This window comes from Saccostrea echinata, unplaced genomic scaffold (genome assembly GCF_033153115.1).
Source record: "Saccostrea echinata isolate AGI-Se365-2 ecotype Australia unplaced genomic scaffold, CSIRO_AGI_Sech_v1 ptg000057l, whole genome shotgun sequence".
Taxonomy (NCBI): domain Eukaryota; kingdom Metazoa; phylum Mollusca; class Bivalvia; order Ostreida; family Ostreidae; genus Saccostrea; species Saccostrea echinata.
The window spans coordinates 2,289,451-2,301,153 of NW_026889806.1; the positions used below are offsets into that span (position 1 = coordinate 2,289,451).

Below are 11,703 nucleotides of genomic sequence, written 5' to 3' on the forward strand. Positions count from 1 at the left end.
CAGTAGGTAATTTTAGCTATGTAGCTAAATGTACTGATTGTACTGGACCTGATGGCCACAATCATCATCAGAAGAGTTGGAAATGGCTTGGCAGGGACTCAGACGGCATTGTAAAGACAGCTCTCTTTTGGACACCAGAGGGAAAACGGAAGAGAGGAAGACTCAAAGTCACTTGGCGGCAGACAGTGGAAGCCGAAATTAAATTTTCGTATCAGACCAAGTGACAAAGACAAAATTCATTCATAGAAAACAACTCTGAATCTACGTTGCACAGTTAAGGCCACAAAAAGGAGGCGGGCCTAATTTTTACAGGAAATTATAACTATGACATCACACGAAACTATCAATCCTTAAAAATACCAAAAAATGAAGTGATTTGCGATTTTAAACTGTAAGAGATAATTAAACTACATCAAAACTTACTTTATCGTGCGTTTTTGTCGTTATAGTTAATCCCACATAGCAAGGTTTAAACAAGTCACTGATCGCACTGCACTTGTCGATATGACATCATTCTGTAAAACTTGATGCAGTTTGTATGCAGTGAGAGGCGGATCAAGTAATATTTTCACAACGAAGAAATGTATTTTTATAATTAAATAAAATATTATTTGCAGATTTTTAAGATGCCATTAATTCAGATACAATGTCCTGTTTATGATTTTGTTCATATATTTTCAGTACATTTCCTATTTAACGGATCTGCCATATATTTGTATGCAGGTACATTGGAGGATAACCTAAGGGACTTAATAAATCAATCTAGTGCAAGGGCATACCCTCAACAGGTCTAGGCGGCCTCTGTTTTTGGAGGATAGATTTTATCCTCTGAAAACAGAGGATAGCAGTCTTGCCACCTACCGGAATTTTCAAAACCAAGGGCAATTAACTCTTAACCACACAAATAACCACAACTCTTGCACTTATGAACAGTGCACGATTTGGTAACGGGACGTTTCGCCCCTATTGACGTTTCGCGCCGAGACCATTCGCCCCTAAAGACGTTTCGCGCCGAGACGTTGCGCGCCCAATTTAATCTACATTGTCTACAACGATATATTACGATGTTTTAAGATAAATATTTATATATAAGGTTAATATTGACTGTGTTAAAAAAAAGTTCTAAGGTTACTAAAAAACTTTTATGTTTTAAAAGTTGTTGAAAATAGGCTTATACCATACTTAAATGTATAATTATCCATGTGCAGATATAATTATGTTTATTCAGCAATCATAATTGTCTGATTCAGTTTTGTAATTAAGGTGTTATAACTATAATTTGGAGATTCTTCATCATGTCAAGATAAAGAGGAGAATTTAAATTATGAGACGGGTGTCAAGTTCATTTTACCATTGCTCAATAGCTAGGATGCACACTGACTCCAATTTTCTTTGCGATTTTGAGTAATGCTATATAAGCATGATAAGTTCTTATCAAAAATATACTTCTCAAAAAAATCTTTTTATATAACTAATTTCAAAAGTGACATTTCTATGCCTGTTACATCAAAATAGATATTTTTTTTCTTTTAAATCATCATGTCATTAAAATAATCACGAGTTGCTGTTTTCTCACATCATAAAAAAATATCAGGTCATTTAGAAATATCTTCTTTTTTTTAAGTAACAGGAATTCATTAAAAAAAAAAATCAGGTCTGACAATTTTTTTTTTAATTTTAGTGTGGTTATGGGCGGGTCGGGGGGGGGGGGGGGGGGGGGTATACAGTGAAGTCGCCAATTACGGGTTATTGATTGAACCAATGGATTGGATTTATATAGCACAGTACAAAAGTTATTAAGAAGTTAATAATTGCTGTTAACAAGTGATAATTACCACATAATTGATTAATTGATCTTCGGCGCGAGCCGTCTTGGGGCGAAACGTCTCAGCGCGAATGGTCTTTCGGGGCGAACCGTCCCGCACTCCACGATTTCACAATCAAAACAAATAAAAGGTATAATTTCATTTGATGATGGATAATTCTAGATATTAAATCAATATAACTATATTTTTGTAATTCCCGTCAATCAGTTATTCCATATACAGTTTGGAAAACAAATATTACAGTAACTCTTACCTGCCCATGACTGAGGTTAATTATAACCACACTTATTTTCAAGTAACGTAATTATGTGATAAGCAGTTTAGAAATTTTGACAATCAATTTTTTTTTTTTTTTTTTTGAAAAATTAAATTTAATCATTTATTATTTCTTTCATTAAATAATTCATAAGAACATCACTTTGTAATATTTTATTTGTTTATGTGTAAACATGGCTGTATGAATATATGTTAATTTCTTCTTAAACACGATAAATTATTATTTTATTTATTTATGCTATTCAAATTATTTATTTTTATAATTATTCATTCAATCCATTTTAATTATAGTTTTGATTGCTGAAATCATAACGCAGATTATATTTTGCGTTTTAAATACACTTAAAATATGTTTCCTTTTGTCCTCCATTTTTGAATTAAAAGAAAATATCGAAGAAATATCAAAGTCCTTTTTTTTTATTTGTCTAAGTAGTGAAAAATCATAAAAAATAACACAGAATAACAAGAAATATTCAGCAATAATGGATCGCCAAAAGTGCCAACTTTGAAAATAAATTGCAAAATATCTAGACATAGAATCTCAAATCGCCAAATACAATTGATAGTTTAATGTTTGAACTTTAATTTATTTACATTTACTCTGGTGCTTGCACTTTTTGATTAAAGGTAGGCACCAGGCCTTTGAAAATTACCTGTGATATCCTCTAAAATCAGAGTATAAACTATCCCACAATGCAATGCGGTTTCCATATATGGTAAAAAAAATGGCCGCCATATTGAATCTAGCTATCCTCCAAAAACGGAGGATGCCCAGACCTGCTCAATGGATCATGACAAGTTTTTAAACATAAACACTATAACAATTAAGCTATTTGAAAAGTGATGCGATCCTGTTGAAATCTTGAAACTGAATTAATTATTTCTATATTTAATGAAGCTGACCAGCAAAAAATTTAGTATGCGTTCATACAAATATGATTTTAACAATGAAATAGTAGAATCTATATAGGATCACAGCACTTTTCATAAACTACAATGGGTGTTGAAACTATTTAAAAATTAAACTTCGAATCTTAACTTGTTTATGGCCTTGCACTATTGCAATTTATAGGTGACCTCAATACTGCAAGTATATATGTGCAAAAATCACGTGACTGCCACATCAAGTGACAAGTCTAAATAGAAAATCTAATCGTCCTCAATATGTAGTAAATAACCATAATTACATTTGTCCGATATTAGTAAAGCAGTGATTTTTCTACATTTTTTAAAAGGGGCCTGGGCCTTTACAATTGGGAACAAGAGGCCCATGGGCCACATCGCTCACTTGAGCACATTGGCAAGGCAGAAGCACAAATCAGTTCAGTATTGAAAAGATTATGGGGGGGGGCTTGAATTTTAAACTACCTGATGATGCTTCCATGTCAATATAACAAATGGCTTTGTTGTACTTGAGATGATTTTTAAAAAAATTTCCCATATATTCCTTTGTAAAAATTTGATCCCCCATTGTGGCTCCTCCCTATCCCAGGGGTCATCATTTGAACAAACTTGAATCTACACTACCTGAGGATGCTTCCATATCAATATGACTAAACATAGCTTTTCTGTTCTTGAGAAGAAATTTTTTTCTATATGTTCTTATGTAAAACTTTCGATCCCCCTATTGGGCCCCACCCCACCCTCGGGGGTCATCATTTGAACAAAATTGAATTTACACTACCTGAGGATGCTTCCATATCAAAATGACTAAACATGATTTTCAGTTCTTGAGAAGAAGATATTTTCCTATATATTCCTATCCTATGTAAAATTTTCGATCCCCCATTATAGCCCATCCCTATCCCCTGGGGTCATCATTTTAACAAACTTGAATCTACACTACCTGAGGATGCTTCCAAATCAAAATGACTAATCATGGCTTTGCAGTTCTTCATCAGAAGATATCTTCCTATACATTTCTATTTCAGACTTTTATCCTCCATTGTGGCCCCACCCTAACCCAGGGGGTCATGATTTGAACAAACTTGAATCTACACTACCTGAGGATACTTCCACATAAATATGATCAATCAGGGCTTTGCTGTTCCTGAGAAGAAGATTTTTAAAGATTTTTCCTATATATTTCTATGTAAAACTTTGATCCTCCATTGTGGCCCTGCCCTACCCCCGGGTGGTCAAGATTTGAACAAACTTGAATCTACACTACCTGAGGATACTTCCACATAAATATGATCAATCAGGGCTTTGCTGTTCCTGAGAAGAAGATTTTTAAAGATTTTTCCTTTATATTCCTATGTAAAACTTTGATCCTCCATTGTGGCCCCGTCCTACCCCCGGGGGGTCAGGATTTGAACAAACTTGAATCTACACTACCTGAGGATGCTTTCATATAAATACGACCAATAAGGGCTTTGCTGTTATTGAGAAGAAGATTTTTAAAGATTTTTCCTATATATTCCTATGTAAAACTTTGATCCTCCATTGTGGCCCCGCCCTACCCCCGGGGGGTCATGATTTGAACAAACTTGAATCTACACTACCTGAGGATGCTTCCATATAAATATGACTCATCATGGCTCTGCTGTTATTGAGAAGAAGATTTTTAAAGATTTTTCCTATATATTTCTATATAAAACTTTGATCCTCCATTGTGGCCCCGCCCTACCCTCGGGGGTCATGATTTGAACAAACTTGAATCTACACTACCTGAGGATGCTTCCATATAAATATGACTCATCATGGCTCTGCTGTTATTGAGAAGAAGATTTTTAAAGATTTTTCCTATATATTTCTATGTACAACTTTGATCCTCCATTGTGGCCCCGCCCTACCCACGGGGGTCATGATTTGAACAAACTTGAATCTACACTACCTGAGGATGCTTCCATATAAATATGACTCATTATGGCTTTGCTGTTCTTGAGAAGAAGATTTTTAAAGGTTTTTCCTATATATTTCTATGTAAAACTTTGATCCTCCACTGTGGCCCGCCCTACCCACGGGGGTCATGATTTGAACAAATTTGAATCTACACTACCTGAGGATGCTTCCACATGAGTTTCATCTTCCCTGGCTTTGTGGTTCTTGAGAAGAAGATTTTTAAAAGATGCTATTAATTTTTCACTAATTCTTTATTATCTCCCTTGAAAGAGGGCATGGCCCTTCATTTGTACAAACTTGAATCCCCTACACCCAAGGATACTTTGTGGCAACTTTGGCTGAAATTGGCCCAGTGGTTCTTGAGAAGAAGTCGAAAAGTTTACAGACGGACGGACGGACAGATGGACTACAGACAAAATGTGATCAGAAAAGCTCACTTGAGCCTTCAGCTCAGGTGAGCTAAAAATCATCGACATTTGTGTAAAATTGGGAAAAATCAATAAGATTGAAATAAACCTTAATTGACAGGTAAAATAAAATATATAAGTAAATTTAACATCATTTATTCAAAATATTTACTACAAAATAACAAATTAGACACAGTTCTACATTTTTAACTTTTTTTTAATCTTTGAAAGTTGTCATTAGTTGTGACCGTCCTATATTTCAATTCTTTTTTTTTTTTGCCATAATGGTAGACATAAGAAAAAAATCCTACTCATAATAGCCATTGAAGATGATATAATCTGACATGATTTAAAACAAATCATTTTTCTTCTAGCTTTCTAAATCACCCTAATCATTGTGCTGCAATTACCCTGCAATATTAGTTGCATCTGCCGGGTGTAGAAACAGTTTGATTTTCATGGAATCAGGGATGCTTGTTGTAGAACTACTAGTTCTTGGATTTACAAATAAAGCTATGTTTCGCCTGTTCACATGCATCTTACACTTTCTTACGATGTATTTAGTTTGACGTTTGACATGATCCATGTGTTTTTCTATGTCTTGTAAACGCACAAAATGATCTGCTGTTTTTCACTATTATTTTAAGAGTATGAATGACCGAGAGCAATAGCGTTCCAATTTAGATAAGTCGTACATAAAAAATTCAATATAACAAAGTCAATAATGGTTTTTCTGGGGGGAAAAAGCAACTAAAATTGGGAAAAAATTGGTAATTTTTGATAGGGGAAAGGGCCGATTTGGACCTAAATTGGGTGTATAAAAATCACTGTAAAGTACAAAAAAGAATCGCCATCCTGAAAAAGAATATATTTTGTAACATGAAAAATCGCCGATATTTCCATTGTGCACCTTAACTGTATCCGTAATTCTCATTATATAGCGGGTTCCATTGTATCGCGGTATTTCCCAAAAATTAGGATACATAGCTCATATCCTTTTTTTTGATGGGCTATCTGTCTGTCGTCTGAATGTTGACTTTTGTGATGATTAAAAAGTATGGAACACCCGTTGGAAAAATATTTATTCAAATAAAACGAAATTTTACAGATTTCCATTCCCATTTTTATTTTATTTAGACCATTGAATATATGACCAAGTAAAATCCATAATAAAGTTCATATTTTGAAAATCTTAAGTTTGTATTATACTTAAGTTTTCATGTAGATTTACATCATAAATTTAAAAAATAAAAATTGTACTTTGTGACCGTGCCAAACCTTCATGTTTTCAATACCGCGATACAAAGAGACTCTCCACTTTTGAAGGTAAATAAGACTTCCTGTTATAAAAATAGAATACAAAGTAAACGAAGAAAGCTTAGAAAATAATTAGCCACTGAAAAGTTGGGCCATTAATAGGTTTATGAATAGTATTTGGTGAAAAGTTAATGTAAGAATTTGGAATAACTTTTTTAAGCAAAAGAAATAAATACCGCGATACTATGAGACACCAGTATACTGCGTAGCTCAAAAATAATAACATTATGCTCATTTACATTTATAGTGTTAGAAATTTCATAGACTGGACCGTGAAGACATTGGTTTTTCATGTTTTTGGGGTTCAAAGTTCGAACATTAGAGGCAATTCGAAATTGCACTTTCAATATCGAGCTGGTAGTTGCACAGATGTAATAATACTTATAAAAATTACCTGCTTCAAAGAAGACATTTTTTTTCTTTTAACTATCTTCAAAATTCAGTTTTCACAGTCTAGTGCAACCTTTCGGCTTTCCTTCAATCCTTGTGTAACTCACTAACTGTCGCCGAAAGGGTAGGCCTAGTTGCGTAAAGATGACACCGAGCCCGATCCAAATTGTAGAAGAATGGAAAGTGAGTATTTGTATTTTTTCAAAATCATTGTACGATTATCTCGTTTATCCACAAGACCTCTCAGTATGCAATGACACTAGAAAAAAATTAATTCAAAGCAGGTTTTTTTTTTATTTAAAATATTATTTATTTATATCGTCTAGCATCTGCATGTGTTCTTGTTTTTTTTTTTGTTGTTGTTGTTTTTTTGTTTTTTTTAAAGTCTGTTTTATGAGCTGTTTATACAAATACAAATATTTATTGGCACAAACACAATTACAATAATTGGCAAATGCTCATTGAACAGAATTAGATAATTTTTACATAATTTTTATGTAGTATTAAGTAATTGACTTCTATGTTCAAAACAGTCTCTTATAAATTTATTCACAGTAATTTTGAAGACTTTATGTATATCACTATTTACGTATACTTTTAACATGTATCTTTCATTGTCCGGATTAATATTTTTCTTTGTTATATTATAAATATTTCTAAGTTATGTGTTTCTTAGCTTAGAATAAGATTTACATTAAAAAAGAAAATGAATTTCATCCTCACTCACACCAGTATACAACACCTTTCGCTTCTATCTACCACTTTCTATTGCAAGTTTATGTGTACTTAATCTAATTCTACTAAGAGAGAATCTCCCAGATCTTTTTCTGAGTAAATCAACATATGGATTTCTTTTTCTTGTGTATATTTTTTTTTAATAAAATTCAAGTTTTTCTGAACTAGAGATTTTTTATGTTTGCTCCTGAGTGCACTGGTCAATGATTCTTTGTTTTATGTTGGGTAAAAGGTGTTGCATTGAACTTTTATATTTTGAAATGATTGAAAATCCAAGATTATCTAGAATAGAAAAATATTTTTTAATCGAAGAATTACTGTTACTTTTGGATTGGTAAAGTTTAAAAGCCCAAAGAAACAGAAGTTTTCAGGTGATTCCAATATTTAATACTCGAGAATGAAATTTTAGACCAAAGTGGTAGTCTTTTAAGTTCTGCTAGAAAACCTGCATTGGATGTTCTGCAGCGCACTCCAAGGATATCTTTAATAAATTTTAAGTGAAATTATTTTATATATTTAAGGAATGTTTTAAGTTTTGTGTGAGTTAATAGTGTGAATAAATCACACAGACTTGTCACGAAGCAGGGATGGGGTAATTGAAAAAAGTAATTGTAATTGACTGTAATTAATTACATTTTTTGAAGTAATTGGAAGTAATTTGTAATTGAACATTTTTTCAATTACTTGTAATTGTAATTTAATTAATTACACTGAAAAAATACCATGTAATTTCAATTACTTTTTCAATTACATTCAATTACTTTATATAATACACATTCGTGATATATTCATGATATATCGTCACCACTACCTCCCCATTTTACTGGTTTTTATTTTATTGTTAAACATATCCTCAATCCTTCAATTATACAAAACCTTAGGTTAATTATGCTTACAAAAAATAATTAAATGATTGACTTGATACTAATAAACTAGTTTCTTTCTAATCATTATGTAAATTTTGATTTCTTTTATCTATGTTTATAAATATGAGTTTTGAACCACCCTTCTTAGGTCTATTCAGCTATGAAACACACATTTATTTTATTTCAATCTTTGTTGTTTGATCAATATTAAAGAAAAAGAAGGTGTGTGTCATTAATTAAGTTCTCTCTTGTTAGGAAGAGATAATTGCCCTCCAGATCACAGCTTTAAATTGCAATCAAAACAAATCAACTCCTCTAAAGAGATATTCATTCCATGATTTAGAAGACAAAGCCAATGGAGATAATTATTTCAATTTAAAATGCTCCGCTAGCTTTAGAAAAGAAAAACTTTCAATTTGATATTAATTATTTTAACATCTAAACAGATTTTTATGAATGAATGTTCTATCTGTACAATTCTGATTTATGAAGTAAAATTGTTCAACATAAATAGCAATTTAGGATGTTCAGGTTACCTTCAAAGGAAATATTTAATTTAATTGAGATTGCGACTCATATCACTCTATTAAAATACTCACTTTCAATCAAATATCATAAGCCATGCAATTTATGTACACGTAGGTTTTGTGTGGTGGAAACTGCATCAAACTGATCTCGGATAGTTCTTTAAGAGATTCTTATTGTTTTGTAAATAAATGTTATAAATTAAACCAGAATGATACACAATGCCTATAGCATAATATTTCTTGTACTGTTTGTCAGAGGCTGAGCTTATATACAAATAAATGATGTTCTGTATATTCATTGACAAGGGTTATAAAAATTTTCAAAAAAATTAAAAATGTAATTGTAATTTAATTAATTACTTTTGCAAAGTAATTGTAATTTAATTAATTACATGTCTTAGAAAGCCTGTAATTTAATTGTAATTTAATTGAAGAAAAAGTCAAAGTAATTGTAATTTAATTAATTACTTTTTAAAGTAATTGACCCCATCCCTGTCACGAAGGCATATTTCATGAAGCGCGCTACCAATAATTCACACTAAACTTAATAACATTCCTTATAATTACATTTTACATACTTAATACTCAGTGTTTGAAATATCGTTAATATATATAATATCTGCATGTCCTAAATATAATACCGTATGATAGCATTTTTTTTTAAAGATTTATTTCATTTATTTTTTATTATATATTTTATTATTATTATTATTATTATCATTATTTTAATATTTCAAATGCACATGAAACGTCCGTTATCAATATGTATATTTGATATACATGTATCTTGTGTAAGCCTGTTGATTCCGTAGTTTCTTGTATAAGTTAGCATGTCTAAGGTTTTAATAGATTTCATCTTACTAAGTCGTACTTAATGTCCCTGTTTTCAAGCAAAATAATCCCGTGTTCCAATCAAGTCGTTTTATTATTCACGTAAGACTTCTTCCAATTTCTCGCAGCACCAATTAATGTTATTAAAACGCGGGTTTCATTTCTTCTGAACCATTATCAGCTCTGACATTTTTTCTCCTTATCTAAGTGTTGGTTTTTATTTCTAGTTATATATACACGTATGTGTAAAACTTTGAATATATGACAGGGAAATCACATATTTCATCACAACCTACAGGGTATAGGAGGTGGACAAGGCGCCAAACCAAGTGTTGGAATGTTTAATTGGGGAGGGATCGATGTGATTGTATTCTTTTTTGAGTAACATGTAAATGATAAAAAAAAAGAGAGAGAAAGATCACTAATCACAAATCATGGCATATCCAAAACTCAATTTAAATCTGGGTTCAGATACATGTACATGTATTTTGTAAAGTCGTACAGGAATTAAACTATAAATAAATATCTTTGTTTTTGCTTTCTGAATGAAGACCTGTAAACTCTTATTTATTATTATATGCATTTTCAGTAAGAATGGAAATCGGAAATATAGATCATCTACAAAATTCCTTTGTTAAAAATCATTCTGGTTCTTGACAAAAGTACACTGATGTTGATATTTAAAAGATGATGGAGTTCTTTATTGACAATATCTACATGTACATGTATATGTGGTCTTTGAAGACCAGGTCTTCCAACAACCATTTGGAAAATCGATTGGCATTAACTGTGCTCCTTTATTTGCAAATCTGTTTTAAATTCTTGTGAAGCAGAATTTATGCAAAGACTTCGTGAGAAGAAGAAAACTCTTGTTTTGGCTTTAAATTCGACATAATTTGAGTATAGTTATTTTGATTCGATATATTCAAATAAAAGACACCACAGAGTCTGTCACATTTGTTTTATATTTAGATGTTTTATTGATTATGGACTGATTACTAACGTATGTAGACGTTTATGTCCAACTAACAAGTAAAATATATGACAAACGGAATGACTTCAGCATTTCCATCGTCAACTTCTCTTATTTATGCCTGCATATGGTGTTTATGTCACCCAACTGATGCGATACACAAGTTACGAGAACGATCAAAATTTTCAACAGTGACAGCCAGGCTAATGGCAAATAAGTTGATGTTACAGGGCTTCATGATCTCGTTAAAAGTAAACATTTCGCAATTTCTACCTTCGTTTTAGTGACTTACTTTGTTTATACATACCACCAATCGTTAGGGCTTATTTTGATTGACATGTTTCCTGGTAATTGTTACCCATTGTTTTTAACCAATTTTGATTAAGAGTTAATCCGTTTACCTGATCAAAACATAGAGCTCACGGCAGGTGTAATCGGTCGACAAGGGATGCTTTCTCCTCTTAGGCACCTGATCCTACGTCGCTTAAATGTTTCCAGGGGTCGTTGTTTCTGCTTTTGTTCACGATTCGGTCTGTTACAGGATTTCTGAGATTGATCAATGTCCGTTAACTTAACTTTTTACACATAAACTATTTTTCAATAGATAATTTTATTAAAATGATTAGATAGTCACTCGCTTTCTCTGTAAGTCGCATTTTACATTTACGTCTCTCAAACAAACTAAAACATTTCATGAGGAATTGTGATTGA

At 31.9% G+C, this 11,703-nt stretch overlaps 1 protein-coding gene and 1 pseudogene across 1 annotated transcript in view; both read right to left on the reverse strand.

Moving 5' to 3' along the window:
* Window positions 1-7,170, reverse strand: part of LOC133174132 (medium-chain specific acyl-CoA dehydrogenase, mitochondrial-like) — a 42,908-nt gene extending 35,738 nt beyond the window's left edge. The window contains exon 1 of the mRNA XM_061309182.1: window positions 7,065-7,170. Within this exon, the coding sequence (XP_061165166.1) occupies window positions 7,065-7,082 (18 nt within the window). The 5' untranslated portion in view covers window positions 7,083-7,170. The remainder of the gene's footprint in view (window positions 1-7,064) is intronic.
* Window positions 7,171-7,553: 383 nt separating this feature from the next.
* LOC133174041 (uncharacterized) lies at window positions 7,554-8,301 on the reverse strand (annotated as a pseudogene).
* Between the last annotated feature and the right edge of the window lie 3,402 nt (window positions 8,302-11,703).